Raw genomic sequence first — 20,535 nt, 5'->3', positions numbered from 1 at the left:
GGCAATTTAAAATTATCTACACTGCCCCATCCTCAAAATATACGAGCTGTAGATAGAGCCAGCCACCTACAGCATTGGGAGTGCTTTGCTTCAAAGAGGCCAAGGGCAGCAGTTTCCCCACTCTGGATCCTATCACGCAAGTTCTGGAGAACCCCACTATTCCAATAACCTACATCTCGTATTTATTTTTAAAGGAACTTACTCTGAAGAGTTGTTTGGATACAATAAACACCTGTCATTTTAAAAAAAAAAGAGCATTTCCATAGTTTTCTTTGACACATTTAGAAGCATACTGTTTAGAAACTGGCTGCAAACAGCCAACATCCTGATTTACAGGTAAGTCAATAGCAGAAGTATCTGTCTCCTCCAGCTCCATTACCTGTGCTCTATAGGTTCAAGTACTCCAGCCTGCAACTGAAGGAGAGCTTTGCAAGCTACTCCTGTACCTGGTTTTGGTTCCATACATAAAACGTATTGCACACAGGCAGCACAAAACCGCAATCCAATTAGCTGCACTGAGCCAAAACCAGAATATCTGTGATTTATTTAGTTTTCTTTCAAATAGAAAAAAAACAACCCCACAACTTCAAACCTTCTTCTGACTTATCCAGAACAGTAACACATTTTTAAAAGCCTGCAGCTGAGTTACACAGGAAATTAATGCAACACACAGACCCGGATGGAGAGAACATGGTTTAATTAAAGGCAAAGCTGATTTCAGCAGCTGCAGTTCTTGCACAGACAGACAAAAAACACAAAAAAAGCTTACGACACAAACCAGTTTCTGTTGGGGGCCCCTTCCCTCACTCCTCCAGGCGTCGGAGGGCAGGAGGGGAGTCCCAGCCAAGAGTCGGACGCATTCCCGAGGCCAGATGCTCATGCACAAGTGGAACGGTGCGGCTGGGACCCTGGAACTGCTGGGAGCGAGATGGCGAACCTGGTTAGCTCGTACAGGGTGCAAGAGTCAGTGACGGTTCAAACACTGGAATGTTGCAGCTGCCTGGGAACACAGCTCAATACACAAACCGGGAGGGGTGGAGAGAAGTACAGAGGGGTTTGGTTCATATTACCACTGGGTGGGAACTTCACTTTTTGGACTTTTCAAAGGAAATACAGCTTTGAAATGCAACAAAGAAAGTTTGATGTTGCTAAGGTGGAGATCACGGGGGAGCTGCTCATATCCCCAGAGGGGTATTGTGTCTCCTCCATCTTCCCTTTTTGTATTCTTTGGGGCTGCCCAGGCTCCAGTGTCACTTCGGCTCCTGCATGTGCTTTGCTCTGCAGCTGACTTCCAGCTCAGAGATCCTGAATCATCACACAAACCCCTACTGCTAACACAGCAAATGGACATTGAGATTGTTTCCATAACTTCCCTGGGAAACCTAACAAAAATGCTGTCCTTTTCTTAAACAAAGTTTCCAGTCTTCCTTCCCCCTAATAAATAGCAAATAAAACGTTTTCCTTTTCCCTTCCGCACCTTTTCATCTATGAACAGCACTATGCTTTCTTCCGTGTGTGGGTTACACACGTGTGTCCACGGCTGCCTTGAGTTTCATTCTGGAACTGAAAGTTTGGGGCTGCAGCTCGGGGCGGGAGGTACGGGGGGACGGGTTTCTGCAGAGCTGATGTGTGCCTGCGGGGGTGCATACACTCCGCACTGTCCAGGCTGACTGTAGGTTTTACCCAGTCCTGCTGGACCCCTGATTATTTTCTGTGAGATGTTGCACGTTGGTAATGAAACTACTAGCATCCAGCGAAGATGGGAGGATGGAGAGAGAAAGAAAAAAAAAACCAAACCAAAAACCATTGAAAGCTTTCTACCTACTTATTAAAATGAGTCAGGCTGTGAATGCACAGACTAGCCTGCCCTTTGTGGGGCTAGCCACTATGCTACAGTAAAATGTACAGGAATCAAACATTAATTTAAAACCCCATAGCAGTTAACTTGCTTGTCCAGCAGAGTGCTGCAATGCCCCGCGTCACCGATTATAGCTCAAACACCTACTGAAAGGAGGGCATTTCATGCTGGAGTCTCTAACCCACCCAGGGGCTAGCCAAAGCCTTTGGGTGAAGGGTGAAGTGGTGTCAAGTGCCAGACTCTCCTTCATGAAACTCCTTTGCCAGCCCAGGAGATAGAGCCCCACCTCGCCACCATCCACCTCTGACCGGAGCAGCAACTGGGGCTTTCATTGCTACACACTGACTACGAAGCACGTCTGTGTACGGAAGAATTCAGTGTGATCTTACTACTGAGATAGTAATAAAGATGTTTAGGAGTAATTTCAACTACATTCTCAGTCAGCAAAGCAATCATTAATGGATTCCTATTTTATCTCCCCAAAGAGAGGAAAAGGATTGAGAAGTTCTCATTGGCTTCTCCCATCTGCCCTTCATTCTCAGCTTTTACTTCCCATGTGGCTGGGGACATGCACTATGGAGAAGGTGAGAGGCGGTGATATCAGGTTACTGAGTGAGACAAACAGCAGTTCCTCTCTCCCTCCAGAGGGCCCAGGGATGGGAGAGTTCCTGATGTTGTTTTCTTGCACTGCAGTCGTTTTGTGCACACTCAGTGGGTTGGTGGAGCACTTACGCCCTCCTGACAGCAAGGAACAGAAGAGAGGGCTGCCACCTGCACAGGACTGTGTGGGCCAGTCCTGCAAACCCAACATGCCATGGTTTATGGAGCCTTCATTTGCAAGGGTTGCCACCTCTGTCTCAATGCGGCGGGTTCATGGAGCCTTGTCCGCGTTGCTGCTTCTGCTTCTGCTGCATTAACAGCTGCTCCAGGGCTGAGGGTCCAGGGTGCATCATGGAACTGGACCAGATGGACTAAAAACAAACAGCCAACACTAGCACCTCCTTGTGTTAGACAGCCCCCCTCTTACAGATGAGAAAGCGGAGAGAGTTTTCTGTATTCTCCCTCTTCTCTTTATCAGTCATACCTGGCTTATCATGAAAGTTACCCAGACTTCAAAGAGAGGCCTTCTAAAGAGAGGCTCCCTGGAAGCAGCTTATCCTCCTCCAGAATCCTCCTTACCATAAAAATTCATCCCACATTAATGATTACTAATTTTAGACTAGTCAAACCAAATGTTGTAATTTTTTTTTCCAGTTCTGCCAGCCTGGTCTCGTTCCACCAAATATTCTAGAACAGCAAGAACTGGAAAACTGTGACATTTTCCAGCACTGGTCACACCTCCCACATTGCTTGCGTAAGTGAATCTGCACAAAAAACCTTCGGTTTCTGACACTGAACTCTGACACTTGCAACAGGCTAACGCTCATCACCGGATCTTCTGGCCCCATAGACAAGCACCCAATTCTTGAGCACAGTGTCAGTCAAACATACCTTCAGGCTCTCCATAAGCACAGCTGAGGAGTCCTCCATAGCGGGAGGGCCTTGGGCTGCCCAGGTGCCACTGGGAGCACTGGACTGGTGCCAGCTGCTCTCTGAAGATGACGATGTTGCTGGGAGATAGTCCAGACCAAACCCTCCCATTGCTAAAATGGGAGAAAGACAAGTTCAAAGGAATGTAGCAAAACCACAGCAAAACAAATGCCATCAGCTGGCTTCGCGAAACCCTGGAACCCAGCACTTGCCTGGCTTATCTGTTTTCCAGCGGTCTGCGACTCTCCTGTCTCTGTTGTCTGGAGTCCCAATGGGTCCAAAGTTGGAGAAGGGAACAGAGTTGTGGTTATGAGTTGGAGGGGAGCTTGGCAAGCTGCTGGGGTTGGAGGAGTGAGGAGACTGGCTGGCTGGTGTCGAATGATCTGGTGATCACAAGGCAAGAGGAAAAAGGTCAACAGAAACAGCAAGGCTCCTGATTTTAAATTTCTTAGAGCTGCTGCAAATTCTGCCATCACCCAGTTTTCTCCAATGCTGAAGGTCAGTTTTTATTCCCTCCATTACACGAGCGTAATGCAAATTCCCAAGTTCTGAGTGAAAATTTTTGTGCGTGTACAAGAAGAGAATGCCTGTGTTTAATGCATACATGTGCTCACCAGAAAAAAAACAAAACCCAGTAAATCTCAAGAGGGCTGGCTATCCAAAGCGAGTCTTCCCCTTGTTTCTTGAAGAACTTTTCTCAAACTAAAAAAACACATATCTGTCTCCAAGCTTGACAAACCAATAAAATAAATAAAAAAAATAATAAAGTAACAGTAGACCTGGAGGAGTTTGCAAGTTTACAACTTCAACTCCCAGGTCTGTGAATGTTTTGCACTTCTTTGAGTCCTAAAGCAATTCAGACCAGAACTCAATACTGAGTGAAAGAGGAGAGCAAGCATGGAAAAGCCTATCTACAGGCAGGAAACAACGATGCCTGAAGACCACACAGCATAGTAGGGTGGCAGGAGACCATGAGGTCTCGAATGGAGAGGTGAAGGGAAAGAAAGCTGAAACCACGTGAGCCATAAATCCTGCTAGAATAAAAACACTTTGCAACTCCTTCCATTTCACCCACGGTTATTCCTGGTTGGTTGCAAAAGTCTCAGTGCAACCAAAAATCTCATTCAGTGCAGATGATATTTCAAATCCACTGATTTCTTAGATTCAACTAATTCCTCCCCTCACACTCTTCTGGATTTTTAGTGAGAATAAAATCATGACATAATAGTTGTGTTTTATGCCTTTAAGATAATTACTAAGGAAAAATCTGTTTGCTTTGTAGGCTCTTTGACAGTAAAAAAAAAACCAAAAACAAAACCAAAACCCCCAAAAACCAAAACACAAACCAAAACCCAAAAACACCGTCAATATTTTTCTCCACACTCTTCAGTCATACAGTTTCTTTCTCTTTCAGATATCTACATTATGAAATCCAGTTCTTCCTGCTTTTTCCAAAGAAGCAACACTGAAAGTATACAGATGATTGAGTTGAAGCCCTGCTCCCAAATGGTTGTCAGGAATCTAAGTCAAAGAGATTTCAGGATTTAACATCTCCTACAACTTCTATCCTGCTCAACTACTTCAATTCTTACACTATATTAATTACAGAATCCCCTCACATTTCTGAGGATATATAAAGAAAAACAAACAGAAACCTTCAGACACCTTGTCAAGCAGATTTTTCTTTTCATTTCCAGTTACATTTAACTTGCAGTAGCTTCAGAATTAACTCAAATCCTCTTAAATCACTAGACACTACCAGGATTACCTGAGCTGGCTGGAAGGGATGGAGACCACGGAGTCCCTTCAAAGAGAGAATATAATGAAGTCTCCTGATGGGCGACTGACGGGGTGACTTCTGTTTTTGTGCTGGTATTCATGTTTTTCCCATATACCTCATTGAACATGCTGTCAAAACGATATCTTTCCTGTAAAAAAATAAATAAATATGAATTTAAGAGTTTGGGTATTGGATTTATTTCAAACACTGAGACTGAACAAAGGAAACAATTATAGATCAAAATGTTTTCCTAACGCTTTTTTTACTCCCCAGCCCCCTTTTCTCTGAGCATTTTATTTAACATGAAGTCCATCCCATTCTGGATCAGAACAGATTTCTCCTGGTTGGACTGCAAAGCCTTCACAAAATCTTTAAATTACCAGTATACCAAAAAAAATTGTATCAAGACTGTGCTCAGTTCTCTGGATGAAGTGGTAATCCATTGCTCAGGAATAAAAACCTACACATAACAAGGCCTTGAGGCGCACCCTTTTCAGTCAACTCCACAATTCTACTAAGAGCAAGTGGCCCACGAACTCAGCAAGATTCAACAGTATGTCTGCAGAACTATAGCTTGGATGAATTTGGGAAGACAATTGATAAAGGCAAAGATAATCTTGCTGATACAGACTGAAACTAGACACCCATACAGATTTCTTTCAGGTTTTCCATTAGTTTGAACTGAAGGATATCCCCATATTTCTTCCATGTTACCTTGTTTAATGGCAAGCTCAAACAGCAATGGACTGCAGGCAAAGGTCCTCACTTACCTGATTTAGAGAAAAGCCACTGAGGGACAGGAAAGATGATGACTGAGACATCAGTTCTGATGGTTTTTCCAGCAGGGACTTCTTCAGAAACAAAAAAGGGAAAAAAAAGCAGTTAGCGTTCAGTGTAGTGAGTAGGAGGTAAGTATGCTATCAGCAACTGCCAAGGTTTTTTTGGTCACATTTAAAACCTTCCTTGTATTTTAGCTCCTGTAGCTTGGACACCAGAAAGAACAAACTAAGAAGTGCAGAAAATTCCCTACTAACTGTAATTAATATCTAAAAATTAACAATCCCAACAGCCAGAAGTCTCAGACAAACCCTACTGCCAGAACAGCTTTGCGAATTTTAAGTATAATCCTCTGTCTGATACATCTAGAGGGGAGATTCCTCCCAAAAAAACCCTATAGTTGTGTAGAATCTCATACAAATGAGACAGGATCTTTCCCAGTGATCAGAGGACTCCTTCAAAACATACGTAGACTCTTATATGTTGCTAATGACAGAATATTTTTCTGGTTTTGAGAGCATCCCTGCTGTATAGACATTCTCAGCCAGTAAGAGCAGCTAAGTGCTGTGATTTTTTAATTGGGTTAAACAGTCCAAGTTTCATTGAATGCTCTCTCATTTTCATTATAAGTGACTGTAGAGAGGAAGAAAAACACCCCAGTGTTTATCACATAGGTTCCAAAATTCCCCTGGGGTTCCATGTTAAGATAGTGTGGATCATTACTTCTCCATCATCTATGCCACCCCCTCTCACACAGTTGTTATTTCCAGCATAATATTTCTCAGCTCTCTCTTTGGTTCTTACAATGATTAAGCAGTGAAAAATAGTGTCTCTGAAACAAGCCTAGTTAGGGAAGAAATCGGATCAATTATCATTGATACAGAAGCCAAAGAAAAATGATAAAGCTCCACTGGTGGACAAACACCACCGAACTTAGAATCAGGATCACCAAGCCATAGAATTAGTGAAGTCATATGTAAAACTGTGTGTGATCCAAAATTAAAGCTGTAGTCCTGTTCCAAATAAAAGCCCTCTTACACTCATACCAGCTCAGCATGTCAGATGTTTTCAAGTTTATTGTTCAAACAACAAAAACCTGAACTAGCGTCCCTCTCTCTTTAACATGGTCTCAATATCTGGAATATCTTTGCTTTTATCCTGTAAACTCAAGACAAACAGCCTCATTTTCTTGGCAAGCAGCTCCTAGCTTGTTAGATTTTCAAAGTGACAACTCATTACTTTGAAAGCACGTTTTAAAAGGCAGACAAAATTCACACTCTGCATATCCACACAGCTTGCACAGAGAATTTCCTTCCATTTGTCAGCAGACAGAAACTGTAAGAGCTTCAAAGAAAGCTGCTGAAGAAGCAGCTATTAGTTTCTTAGCAAAAGTACCTAATGAGACAGAAATGGCTGTCTATTTTGCTAGTGGCTCCTTGGGATGGCACGTAAAATCGAGGAAAAGACTTAATCAGAGATTTCAAGTAGAGTCACAAATAACTTCTTTGTTACTGCTATTTCAAATTAGTAGCAGTATTTAATGAACATGCTTGTAGCCATACTAGAAAGGCATACTGCATTTTCAGAGGCAATTTACAAATTCAGCAGCTCAGAACCTCCAGCTAGTGAACTAGAAAGGCTTTAATACATAAACGTAGAAAAAAACCCGTCTGTCAAAAAATTACTGTATTTCTATAGGAGTTGCTGATTATTTAGCCAGTTGCTTGCAATTTTCTTCCAAAGCCATCTTGTTCTTTTACAATCTCTTCTGCATTTAGTAGGGCAGTTTCCCCTTGCCTTTATGTAATTTTTTATATGCAGATTATAATAAGCCACACTTCTGATGACTTTCTACAACTGAACTTTCCACTGTGCTCCCTCTCACCCTTATAACTAATCCCTTTACAACTGCAGAAGAGCGAGTGCATTAAACAATACATCAACATCTCTCCTGTGGACTGTACTTACAAAAAACCCCACTGTTTCAATTTCTGAACCAACTTGCTGGCCCGGATTTGGCCCAAGAGCTATATACTGAGGGCCTTCAGCCGGTCTGGTTCTTGTGCTAGGTCAAGGGTGAGGCAGGGAATTGGACAGGAGGGATGGGGGAGAGAAAGGAATTTCATATTTCTTATAAAATTTCACAGAAGAAAGAGATGCCAGTTAGAGTGAGAAGCAGCAGTATTACATCAAATACATACAAAGAGGCTTCGTCCAGGAAGAGAGGCGAGAGGCCCCAGCAGAGCTGGGTAAAGATCAGGAGGATTAGAGAAAATCAGCTCTTCCTCCTCCTCCAAGGCAGCTAGACTCTTTAACAGGTCCGGAGGAAGCAGAGGGGAGCTCTTGGGGTCCTAGTGACAGAAATGAGCACAGTGAGACAACAGAAGGCAGAAAGGGGAACAGCAAGAGGCAGCTAGGAGAGGCTAAACCACAGCAGGATGAGAGAAAACAGCAAGAGAAAGGCAGAAGACGGCATGCAGAAGTGCAAGGTGAGAACATGGTGCAGCAGAAGTGTGTGAAGGTACACAGAGAGAAAATGCTGAGCAGAAAATAAAACTAACCATGTGGTCTAGTATGTCCTGGAAGGAGCACTGCATCATCAAAATGATGGGCAACTAGTTTTAATTAGCATGTGGATCCCATTGCAACCCATGCCAAATACTGAACCTGTTTTCACTTTCAAGGACAAGGAACACGAAATCTTACAACTATTCTTCTACAGCTGACCTGTGAGTAATTTAGGTTTCAAGTAGAATCGCACTTGCATCTTCTTCCCTCCACTATTTCTGAGAGTTTAAATCCCATGAGACTTATTTCCACTGCTAATGGCTGCTACAACAACATCCAGCTGCCCAGACCGCTGGACAAAAAAACCCTGCAAAGTGCGGGTCAAACTTGACATCTGGAATTTTGTGAGGGATGCTTAAGACACAAGCATCACAGGCACAGCTTCTGTCTGTACTGCACTGTGCTTGCAACACAGCAAGGTTTCCCTTTTAGGGATAAGAACAAGGCTTTGACCTTGTCTCCATCTATAAACCACAGCCTGATACCAGGGTAGAGGCAGACTCCTGTGTATTGTCTGGCTTTTCTCTCTGAAGGATTAGACAAGTGATCTCAGCTGACCTTCTGGAAATCCTGAGTGCATTTACAAAGTTGTATCTAACCAAAGGCTTAAAGAGGCCTCTGTTTAATTTTCCCTATAAACATCACCAAAAGCACTTGCAGACAACTCCACGACTATTAATAAATAACAAAGATTGCAGGTTTTCTAAATAGCAACGCAAAGCACAACTGCATGAACAGAAGCAAAGTATTCGAGTAGTGCAACCAAGAGCTAAGCGAGTTTTCAGCTCTCTCATTGCATGGTGGGATTTGCAGGGGAAAAAAAAAAAATCCAAAACAAGACTGCTCCTACCATCTTCGATTTCGTCTCAATCTGACTACTTCAGCCTCCACCGTTCAACACACTCAAGATATTATGTGGGTGTTAAGAGTTCATCTAAAGGGTAATAATTCAACTGCAATTATCTAGATGACTTTTATGGTTTTTACCAGTTGCCACATAAGAATTTTCTCCAAAACTATCAGCTGCCATGTTTCTTGACCTGACAGACACAGTGCAGAGATCAATGTCACATCTACACTGAACAAGACTCAAAACTACTTGAAACCAAATCTTCAAGAGCCGGATCCCACACACAGCCAACTAACACGGAGAATTCATCACTGTTCGCTGGAATCCCATTTACTGATACCCTGCTCCCTGCTAAATAAGCTCACATTGACCCGCTTGGGGCTACAGGGCATTTCTGAAAGGGGAAAATTCCTAGAGTTATCAGGAATATCAGAGCCCCACTGGTTTTCACCACTTACAGCATGGATCTTTACCTCAAAGGTCATCCTGGAGACAGCATCCTGCTCTGGGCGGAAGACTCCTTGCCGTTTTCCCCTGCGGTCCATGTTAGACTGCTGTGCCATCACCCTATTGTCAGCCATGCCATAGGAAGAGTCCCAGTAATATTCTGGCACCTTGACTTCTGAGGGGTTTTGGTTATATGGCTCCATTGGGAAAGGCTTCATTTTTTTCTCCAAAGGTTGCTGTTGCATCACAGGAGGCTGTAATGACTGTTCAAATAATTTTAGAGGGTCCTGGGCCTGCAGGTAATAGGACTGCTTTACGGGCATGATCTTCCCCAGTGAGCCCTGGACTTGAGGCGGGTTCCAGAGCTGCTTTGATGAGTCTGTCTGTGGATACTGAGGCAGACACACATGATTTCATCAGTAGGTATGAACAATTAATATTAACTGAATGCCTAACTCTATTCAAATTGTCAATCTGGCTCACTTATTATAGACATTTCCACACGATTTGCTATGTTATTCACCAAAATGCACAGTCTCAATAGGCATCTAATACTCCCTAGTCAAGCTTGATGCCAACAGCCAAGTATAATCCTTACTCTAATCCAGTACCTTATAAACACCTTTACTAAGGTACTCAGCCAGCAGTTTGCTGCCCAGAATAGCAGGAGGGTCTCACCATTGAGTCCAGACATGCCAGAAGGGAGATTTCTCCAGCACAATGTAAGCATAAAACTAAGAGCTGTGAGGGAACTGACACTGCAACCCAGTTAGCCAAAAGGAGGGTGCGGGTGAAGGTTCAGACTCAGTCTTCATTACTCACACAAGAAAACAAGAAAGGCCTAAGGCAGAAATACCTGGTCAGAAATATCACTTTCATATCTTGCCTATAAACAGAAACACACAGAAAACAATGACCACCTTCTCATTCCAGTAGGTACCTTCCTCTCAGTTACAGAATCATCCATTCATACTCGCTGAACTTCAGCTCTTTTTCAAATTTGCCCAGAAGTTCACAGATCAAAATTCCACACCGTCTTTAATGACGGTTTTGAAAAGGTAATCCAGGAACATAAGTCTTGAACGTTGCCATCTATTTTTAAACTAAGCTTAGGGCATCACATCAGTCAAGTTTACCTGCTGGAATCCGGAGTGGTGTGGCGGGCTCTTCCCCAGGCCCTGGACAGCTTTTGTAGGGGACTGTTGCTGCTGCTGCTGGGCCAGAGCTTGGACCTGTAACTGGCCAGCGGACTGTGCTGTTGCCTGAGCTGGTAAAGATGAGAGGGGTTGCTGGGAAGGAGGTGGCGTTTGCTGAGGTCCCTGGGTCATTGGCCCTGGTCCAGAGGGCCGTTGCTGGCTGTAAGGAATGTGGGACTGTTTCCCACCTTGCACCTGGTTTCCTGCAGGCGAGTGAGCTGTGGGCTGGAGGAAGGTTCCTGGGACAGAAACACTACCTGGGAAGGTGTACCCCGTGCTCATGGAGAAAGCCACAGGAGGGGGGACAACATAGGTTGGAGGTGGAAACCCTGGAAGAGATAAAAATGTACCTTTAAATGCAATTTGGCAGAGCAGATAGCTCTGAAAAAAACATTTAGTGGTCAGGGGTTTTTCTTCCCGTTTTTCTTGTTTAGACCATGAGGACAGGGAATACCAAGTACAATTTGCATAGGTGCACGATAATGTCCTTTCTTACCCCTGCAAGGGGATTCAGAGTTTGTTCTTGAGTGTTCTTGCAATATTCCAGTCACTGATAAGTCAGCCAGGGCGAAATCTGGGAGAGCTGCAAGTTTCCCACCTCAATTTCCCTTCCCCCCGCCCCTTACCTTTTTCCTTCACCATTCGGGAGGGTTTGATGCTTTAACCCCAAGTTTCCACCCCTTCAAACACACACATTTTCAGGGACTAAACTGCTGGAGCAATGGACAGAACCAATCGATAAGTCTACTGCCTCCTCTCAGAGGCTCACCAGTCTCAAGATCAATTTAGATGGAGACAGAGAGTAAGCAAACAAATCCTCATATCCACAAGATCAATTTCTTTCCTGTAGTTCACACTGAAAAGCTACATTTGGAAGGCAAGCTTTAATTCTGTGCCTCACAGGCCAGATTTTATGCTGACTTTGGGACAGGGAAGATGTCTCTGTCTTATATTGAGCAACTACACGTAACAGCTGCAGGGAAGATCCAGCTTCCAGCTATTTTGTCAGCAAACATGGACAGCAAGGTACAACAGGAACACTCCACAATAAAATGGGAACATGCAACACGGCAACAACAGCAAATAAGATGACACAAATTACAGCTTGAAACATGAGCACTACTACAAAAGAAACTGAGCTTTAAAGAAGAAAGCAGGGTGATTGATCTTTTGTAATGGAGTCCTATGCAGAGAGAACACTTCCTCCCCAGCTAGCAGAACTCTATGTCATGTTTTGACTAACTACAGAAACAACCTACTGTGAAGTTCCTTGATCTCGCACCCGCTAACCAAGAAGGAAGGCGACAGATCTCATGACAGACCTTGATTCCAAAGCAAAAGGAATCTTACTTATCTCATTTCAGTTCTGCTATGCCCCTTCTTCGTTAGCTTGTAAGATTCTCAACATGAGAACACATGTGCATTAAAACAGCTCCCACCTGTCACAACCACTATTACAGGATTTTCTTTGCAGTCAATAGTAAATCACACTTCAAAAGAATGACGCAAATTACCTGGCCGGCTAGGAAGGGGAGGGAAGGCTCCTGGGTGATGAATGGGGATGAACTGAGAACTGCTGGCCTGACTTGGAGTCTGAGTTACAGGTGTTTTCCTGGCTTCAGATACTGGAGTCTTCCTCATCTCCGTCTGGGATTTCACCTAATGTAGAAGAAAGTAAAAAGAAATTAGATAACTCTTCCTGTAATCACCCACGTCATGTCAAGCCAAAAAATGAACTCCCAGATTGTCTGAGAGATTATTTTATTTTCCCTAAGTAATTGGGAGAGGTTTGGAACACAGGAACCCTGTTCCCTCCTCACTGACCTCAGGCACTCCTTGCCTCGCAAAAGCACTCTAAGGATATCTACCCAGAAGACTGCAACAGGTTCCTTCTCTAACGAGAGGGTGGAAAGCAGACATAATAATATCCTCAAACCATACAAAGAACTTACCATGCTGCTCACCTACAGTGCCTTAAAAACAAGAAGTGTAGATACTATTATGCTTCTCCCAGGGCACTGCCTCAACCTAACTCATGCTACTTACCTGCAGCACCTCAAAGAACAAACACTACCATGCTCTTCCTAAGGAACTCTCTCAGCCTAATCCATACAGTGATGTATATGCACAAACTCCTGCATAATACAAAATTCTTTTGACCAAGTGCACACAAGACAAATATCAGAAGTGCTTAACCTCTTTCAGTTTACTGTGTAACTGCTGTATGTTCTGTTAAAAGAGCTGCACCAGTTAAAGGCAGAGAGAAGAATGTAATGTAATGTTTACCTGATTCTGAGTCTGCTGCGGTCTGGGTCTTCCTGGAGAGGAAGACAGAGGGGAAGACTACTTTCCCTTTCTGTTCAGCTCGGCAGAACTGCCTGGAATGCAAGATGGAGCAGGCAGGAAAAAGACAGCAAGCAAGGAACCCGGGCAATACAGAAAGGGCCCAGGAGCAGACCTGACGCCAAGCCTCAAAGGTGATTGAAAGAAAGGGGTTTTATCAGGGACCAAATAAAAAAAATCCAAACCAAACCAAACCTGTGTGGGGTTTATTTCAACATTTAGTGCTGCTGAGTTGAAAGGAGTTAGAGGGCAAGGTCTTTGCTGCCAAAATGCAGTGGTAAAGGGCTAGATGCATTCAAATGCTTTCTTGACTTCTTTTTCAAATAAATCTGAATTTCCCCATTTAGAAATTGTGGGAGCGTAATTTATTTTTTGTGTTTAATTAAAAAAGTAGATTGTAAGACTGGGAGGTTTGGGTGTATTTTTGGTCTCCCACTAGAAAAAGTCAGGAGGGAACTCCCCCTCCAAGTTCTGGCTGATGCTAAGCACCATGAATGATGCAGCCCCTGCTCATGCCGCATCTATTCACTGCCCACCTTTGCCCTTCATCACATTCTGTATATTCAACTTACATTGTGCTGTCCCTTTTTTCTCCACATGAGCCAAACATTTTTATAACCCATACTGAGATCTATGCATTCTTTTATAGCAATGTTGGAAAATTCAAAGACACTCTTCCTGCCATGGGATTTCAAAACATGAGGTCTAATCCATCGCAAACTCAAAGCTGCTATAACACATTTCCAAAGGTGGCTTCCAAAAGATCCCCACATGATTTACAGTTAACTTTTAAAAGCTAAATACCCAAAATCGATTAATCAAGACAGACAAATTTCAGTTGCTTCTCTGTTTCTACTTGACCTCACCTGAAAAGTGTCAATACTACCATTTACTCCCCCAGTAGTCCTGAGGGTTCCTACACAGCACTTGAGAAGCACCATTTCATCACAATGACCTCTTAAGAGAAAGTTACACCTTGAAAGTCTGCATTAAACCTTCCTCAGCACCTAACATTATTTTCCCTAGAGAGGAGAGATTCAGCCTATGTTACACTTTCATGATCCCATCTGAGAGTGCAAGTTTTCCACTTATCCACAAACCAGGACTAATTACTTTTGTATAACATTCTGAACATTTTTGCTAAGTAGGAACTGCAACATTTGTAGCATTTAGCCTTTTGAAGGCAATGAACTATTAAGGAGATAAAGGTTGAAATTTCCAGGAAAAACAAAGCAGAGCACTAACAGACCACCAATTGGTACAAAACTTACACTGGTTTCTCCGTGGGGGGAAGCAAATGCTCCTCATATTCTAGAGGTCTGGATAAATAAGTCCACCAAACTATATATAACAAAAGGCATTTAATTGGAGTAGTTGCCATAACAAATACAGCTGATGGAACTAAAGAGTCAAAATTAATTTCTAGTCAACAAGAGATGAAGAGGGACCAACAACATTAGAACGGATTCCGCTACAGCTGGGATTGAAATAAGTTTTTCCTGGGTTTGTTATCTCCTAAGACTAAGACAAGCAAAATTCTGATAAATCAGCTGGGTTAAAATTAAAATACCTTCCCTATCCAAAAATCTACACATACTTCTCAGAAGTGGTTTTATCAGCCTCAAGTCCTTGTTTTGCAAGACGGGCACAAACACCTAAACTGGGAGTTGTGCTCAGGCCTGCAACGACATTCCAGATGTGTTCAACAAATAAAAAAGAAACCTGCTACTCTAACCAACCTACTATGTTGGTTTTCAGATACCAGAATCTTGTTCAGTGACTTACAAACAATTGCCACATAATTTCTGTAAACTATTCCCCTCTATCAATCTTGCTGGAACCCCCTGCAAAACCAACTGAGTAACACTGCCAGTTCACCTTCCATTTCATAACAATGCTGTTTAATAGCAAATAATCAGGAGGAGAACAAGAAGAATGATCCAAGGGTCCTAAAAACAAGCTGAAACGACTGAAAGAGCTGGTTTGTCTAGCCTAGGGAGAACCAGACCTCAATTACCCAGGCCTTCAGAGCAGTTGCAAAGAAGAAGACAAGTTATTCTGCAGACCTGTCCTGGGAAGCAGTAATAGGATCACACAGAGGGAAGTGAGATGAAATGCATTAGGAAATAATTTCCACTTGCAAGAATGGTGAAGAACTGACACGGTTTCTCTAGGGAGATAACAGAGTCTCCATCACTATCATTAAATGCCTCCAGACGCCATCAGGGAATGACTGAGATGCAGCCAAACTATCCAGGTAAAGATCAGATCAACCCCGAAACTCTACACCCTTATTTACTGCAACTCAATGGAAGTCTGACCAGTAAATTCACTGTCTACTTACGAGGTCAGCATGTAACATAATGCTCACAGAAAGAGGGCAAAAGAGCATACCTCAAATACATGACTGAGAAAAGAGCAGCTGATATGAAAATCAACAGTTTTGAGCAAGTGCCTGAGCACAGAATTGTGGTTTAAGTGCAGTGTGGCTTTCCATATTTCCAGAGGACCACCTGACTGCACACACAGTACAGATGATCTTACTCCGCATAAACAACTGGGTGCTTTTGTGATGTGTTTAATTTACTGAATGGGCACAAGTCAACTGAACCAAAATGCAGAGTACCCAGTTCCTTCACAACAGACCAAGAGCACGACTAAGACCTGGCTACGTGAACTGCCTTGGTAGCCTGAATGATTTGTGGAACAACAGGTAGAAGTCTGTTTTTTAAGGTAGTTAACCTTTTGTTGCCTCCTGCCTTATCCTCCCCAACAAAATCAGACAGCATCAAGGAAAAGGGCAGAGACCCAAACACCACAAATACCTGGTCTTTGAAATAGATGTTTTTCTATCTTTTTTTGTGCATTAGCTGTACCTGCAGGGCCCACAGTGAGACCTCGACTCTACTGTAGTCTCTACAAGCAGCAACAGACCTGACGCAAGCATTGTACTGCCTGAGATGCAGTATCCCTTTGATCTAAAGGCTTACCTGAACTGCCACGTTCTGCTTTCCTGCTTCCTGCATCTTATCCAAGCCGCACTTCTTCGTCTCATTCTTTCTTTTATTGTTATCCTTCTTTCCATCATTCTTATTGGCTACTATTCCTTTGCTATAGTCCCGTGTTTCCCTACCTACATCTTTAGGGGGATAAATTCGCCCTTGCTCTCTGTTAATTTCCCGTGGCTTGATGTTCTCTTTGAATGTGACCATCGGTTTTTCTCCGGCATCACAGTTGTTCAGGCTTCTGCCAGAGGACAGAACTGACTTGAGTCCAGGGCTCCCATCTGTAGATAGTGGCTCTGCAACGCACGTTTCCTGCAAGGCGAGACTCTCTTTGGCTTCACTAGGGTCCTCTAGTAATAATTCTGGGATTTCCGTCAAAAACAACAGCTTTCCTACCTCATTTTCACACTGAATCAACCTGAAAAAGACAGAAAGGAACTGAAAAACAAGTAGGAATAGTTTTTCACAGGGTAACCCACTTCCCCAAATTATAAAAGCAGGAAGTCAGCCTATGCACTACGCATCTCTTCACCCCAGCAACAAGATGATGTTACATCACATCTCCCAGCTAAGGGCATTCTCTAGCATGACGTACACTCACATGCTAACACTCTTGTTACCACTTCAAATACTGTTTCTACTTTGCTGTGCTGCAGCATCACTAAAACGGACTCAAACATGATGCTTTACTCCCAATACATTCATTATCGTAATTTGTCTATGAAGCAATGGCATGCTGACCCACAGAACATGTTATCAGTGCTGTCAGCATCTTGCATTCACATTATAGCTAATTGCTGTGTCAAACAGTGAGAAAAATAAAGCTCAACTGTGGCACCTGCATTACCTAATCTTACAGCAGCAACTGAAATGCACAGATGCTACTTGCAATTACCTCGGCTGGTTGTCAGCAATCCATTTGCCTGTGAAAATCAGACGCTGTTGCCGTATCCGACGTTGTTGCCCTTCCTTATCTCCTGTAATTGCCTGGTGGCCTTTGGAAAAATCCAAGTTCCTAGTATTGACATAGGAGTGGGGATGATATTAATTAGACAGTTAGCCTCTGCAACAGCATATTCTTTAGAGACACAACTGGGTCAGCATTACTCTATTATAAGCTGTGAAATTTCACCAGATCCTATTCAACACATGACAGTTATGGACGTCTGATTTACAGATGCAATTCTTCTGCCAAGATACACCTACATTAAAGAGGTGCCTTTTTTTTGAACAAAAAGGCAAAAGCTCATCTGTGTAATAACCAAAAGTCACAAAAATAGTAGTTGAGTGAATGCATCTAATATTGTCAACATTTGTGCATGATGTCAGGTACAGGGACACAGTAAAAACCAGTATAAAAACCAGCACAGTAAAACCACATCAAACACTTTTCATGTAAAAGTATTCCTTTCCTCACTATTTAATTTCTTCTTTCAGTTTACAGAAGAAAACCAAAAAAGTCATAAGCAATATTATAAGCTTATTACTTTCCCCAGAGTTTTACTGAAGAAGACTCAAGTCCTGCACTGCCAGTTCTTCTGCAAAGATACCTACATCAATCCATACATTAGTAAGTACTCATAAATAAGATATTGTAGGGAACAGGTCAACGTCTATCAGCTTAGTGACATCAGCAAGAGCAGAGTTTCTTCAGCCGTCACCCACCTGAACGAGGGCCTCAGAGCCAAGAATCCCTGCAACTCAAATTCTTCTGGAAGGGGGGTTGCTGTTGAATAGATGGTAAACAGCATAAGGAAAGCATGCATGCATTAAGTACAGTATTTTAAGTAGATACCTCAGCAAGGTTGCTATACATAGTAAAGCAGTTTATTTACATGCTCAATTGTACCGATCCACCCTGCAATCTGAGGAGCTTGGGAATGATAAAGTAGAGCAAAGTCTACTCATCATGAGAAAGCAGTATTTGCAAAGTATTCGTATGCACTAATACTAGAAAACAACTTGTTCCCTATTTGCTCTTCAACTACAATTCCCCACAATGTCAGAAAAAACTCCACGCACCATTCTCAGTTCCTTATAGCACAGACAAGAAGCATCCTTACCATTATTATTGGATAGATCTTCTTCATGAGGCTGGAAGCTGTTTAGAAGAGAAATCAGCCAGGGCCATATGCTACAAATCAGAAAACAGACAAACTAAGTGAAAACTACAGAACATGGAATCTGTTCAGCTTACCAAGAAAACATCGAACTCTATCACACAGTCACAGCTTCCATTAATCCTCTGATTCCCAAGAAAAAGTAAAGTTTCTCAAGTGTCAGGGAAAAGACCACTTTTTTGGAAAAAGAAAAAAAAAAAGAGTATTTTTAAAAGCCAACCTAAAGTTAACAGGGAAGCCAGGTTCTCACAGCACAGTGTTCATTATCCAGCACGTCAGAAAGCCTGCTATGAATTTAACTAGACAAACCTATCACAGGAGCAAGTGTTCAGAGCTCCTGTTTGCAATTCATGTTTTCCAGTCCAAAGCTGACTGCTCTAAAGATGGTAGATTAATCAGTTGGGAAGCAAAATAATTTATCACAATACCACTGTGCAGAAGTATTTCTGCTCTGTGAACATTAACACCGTACTGTAGCACTGAAACAGTTACCAAGAAGGTCTAATGGTTGCACTGAGTAAGACCATTAAACTAGAGGTTACCTGGCAGTCTCCCTGCCTTGCACTGGCAATATCAGTACAAGCAACAACTGGAAATTCTTGACAAAGGCCCTGCAGCAATTAGTTTAAAAATCACAACGATCACTGCATACATAGGTGGTTAATATTTAACTGCCACCAACAGCCTGCTTTCTCTTATTTTTTAAAAGCTCCAACCCAAAAGTCTAAGCATCCTGCTTCTACTTCAGTGACAGGCACAAAGTCCTTGGAGGCAATAGGCAAACTATTTTAAAGCGTCCACTGTGCTTCATGTTAGTGAAATGAGTCTCCATCCTCCCTCAGCAAGGTTTTCAGCCGTCATCCAGCACCTGGATTGTGGAATGAAGTGTGCACCCAAAAGCCTGAGGTCAGCCACTTCCCTGCACCGCTGCAGGGACTGGAAACGTTATATTTATGCTTATACTCTACACTAAACTAAGCTCCTTCCCATGACTGACAAGGACCAGGAGGAAAAAAGGGAGAGTTCAAGCCTGTTGCTACCTACAGTAAACTGCAATTTTCCCATACAACACTTGAAATAATGAGATTTTATAACAAGAAATCTCTGAAGAGTGATGTAGTGCCACGTGTAAAAACCTAGACCTCATGTGGCTTCCACAGGGCAGGTTTGGAAAACTCATTTCCAAAGAACACACAGTAGTATTGATATAGTAATTTCTGTGCTCAGTTCTTGCCTTCAGATTCATCTACTTTCCTAGGTAAACACATTTCCTTCCTATTTCGAATGCTTGTTCCGTTTGGGGTAGGATTCATTATCCACAGAAAAATGATAAGCATAGAGTGGGAACAACTGATATTTTAAAAAGAAATAAGAATTACTTCTTGAACCAAGAGCACAATTAAGTATGAATTCAGAGTAAGGAAGATTTTTTCAATATAAAACAGACATCAGATTATTAAACAGAGGCAAATAAAGGTGTGTACGTGGATGTGTTTGTGTAGTCTGCAAAGAATGACTTTTATGAGGATCTTCCAATAGAAATAAAAAGAAAACTCTCATCTTACAAATAATGGGGAAGGTGGACAGTCATCTCAACTTTTTAGAGACAACAAATGTAATGGCTACTAATGTCAATTTTGACAAATCTTAGTGATACTTAGCTTTCTTTTCAAGTTCACCTGTGCAATTTACAGCTGTTTGCTGCCCACTTCACAACTCCTTTCTACGAGTACCTGAAAACCTCATGCTATCACACCACAGATTTAAAAATGAGGCATGTTCTTTAAAGAGAACCTGATAGCTTTATGGTCAAAAGGACCTACTGTGGCTAACTCAAAATATACATTCACACCTGAAGATTCATTTTGATACTCCATAAAGTACTGCCTCCATCTCCTCTCTGCAAGGACTACTTTATATCAAGTAGTATCTTCCCTATTAAAATACTGGTATAAAGTCTTCCTTCAGAACATGCATACAGAAATACTTATTACTGTCTCAAAACAACATGAACTCTTATTTTCCTTAATCTTGCCTTCAGGAACTCTGAAATTGAAGTTC

The 20,535-nt window shown here is 42.5% G+C and overlaps 1 protein-coding gene across 4 annotated transcripts in view; it reads right to left on the bottom strand.

Moving 5' to 3' along the window:
• Positions 1-2,483: 2,483 nt before the first annotated feature.
• Positions 2,484-20,535, bottom strand: part of SMG7 (SMG7 nonsense mediated mRNA decay factor) — a 29,755-nt gene continuing 11,703 nt past the window's right edge. Inside the window, exons 10-22 of one of the 4 annotated variants that reach the window (XM_009884269.1) lie at positions 18,418-18,488; positions 18,020-18,080; positions 17,250-17,369; positions 16,487-16,772; positions 12,521-12,665; positions 10,947-11,335; positions 9,837-10,202; positions 8,147-8,296; positions 5,939-6,019; positions 5,157-5,316; positions 3,601-3,771; positions 3,350-3,501; positions 2,484-2,829 (exon numbers count right to left, since the gene is read on the bottom strand). In XM_009884269.1, coding sequence (XP_009882571.1) covers positions 2,716-2,829; positions 3,350-3,501; positions 3,601-3,771; positions 5,157-5,316; positions 5,939-6,019; positions 8,147-8,296; positions 9,837-10,202; positions 10,947-11,335; positions 12,521-12,665; positions 16,487-16,772; positions 17,250-17,369; positions 18,020-18,080; positions 18,418-18,488 — 2,266 coding nt within the window. In that variant the 3' untranslated portion in view covers positions 2,484-2,715. Of the gene's footprint in view, positions 2,830-3,349; positions 3,502-3,600; positions 3,772-5,156; positions 5,317-5,938; positions 6,020-8,146; positions 8,297-9,836; positions 10,203-10,946; positions 11,336-12,520; positions 12,666-16,339; positions 16,773-17,249; positions 17,370-18,019; positions 18,081-18,417; positions 18,489-20,535 lie in introns of all 4 variants that reach the window. The other 3 variants (XM_009884245.1, XM_009884253.1, XM_009884261.1) reach the window with 3 other exon arrangements.

This window comes from Charadrius vociferus, unplaced genomic scaffold (genome assembly GCF_000708025.1).
Source record: "Charadrius vociferus isolate BGI_N301 unplaced genomic scaffold, ASM70802v2 scaffold220, whole genome shotgun sequence".
Lineage (NCBI taxonomy): Eukaryota > Metazoa > Chordata > Aves > Charadriiformes > Charadriidae > Charadrius > Charadrius vociferus.
The sequence above is the reverse complement of the archived record's forward strand: the minus strand, read 5'-3'. Positions and strand labels throughout refer to the sequence as shown.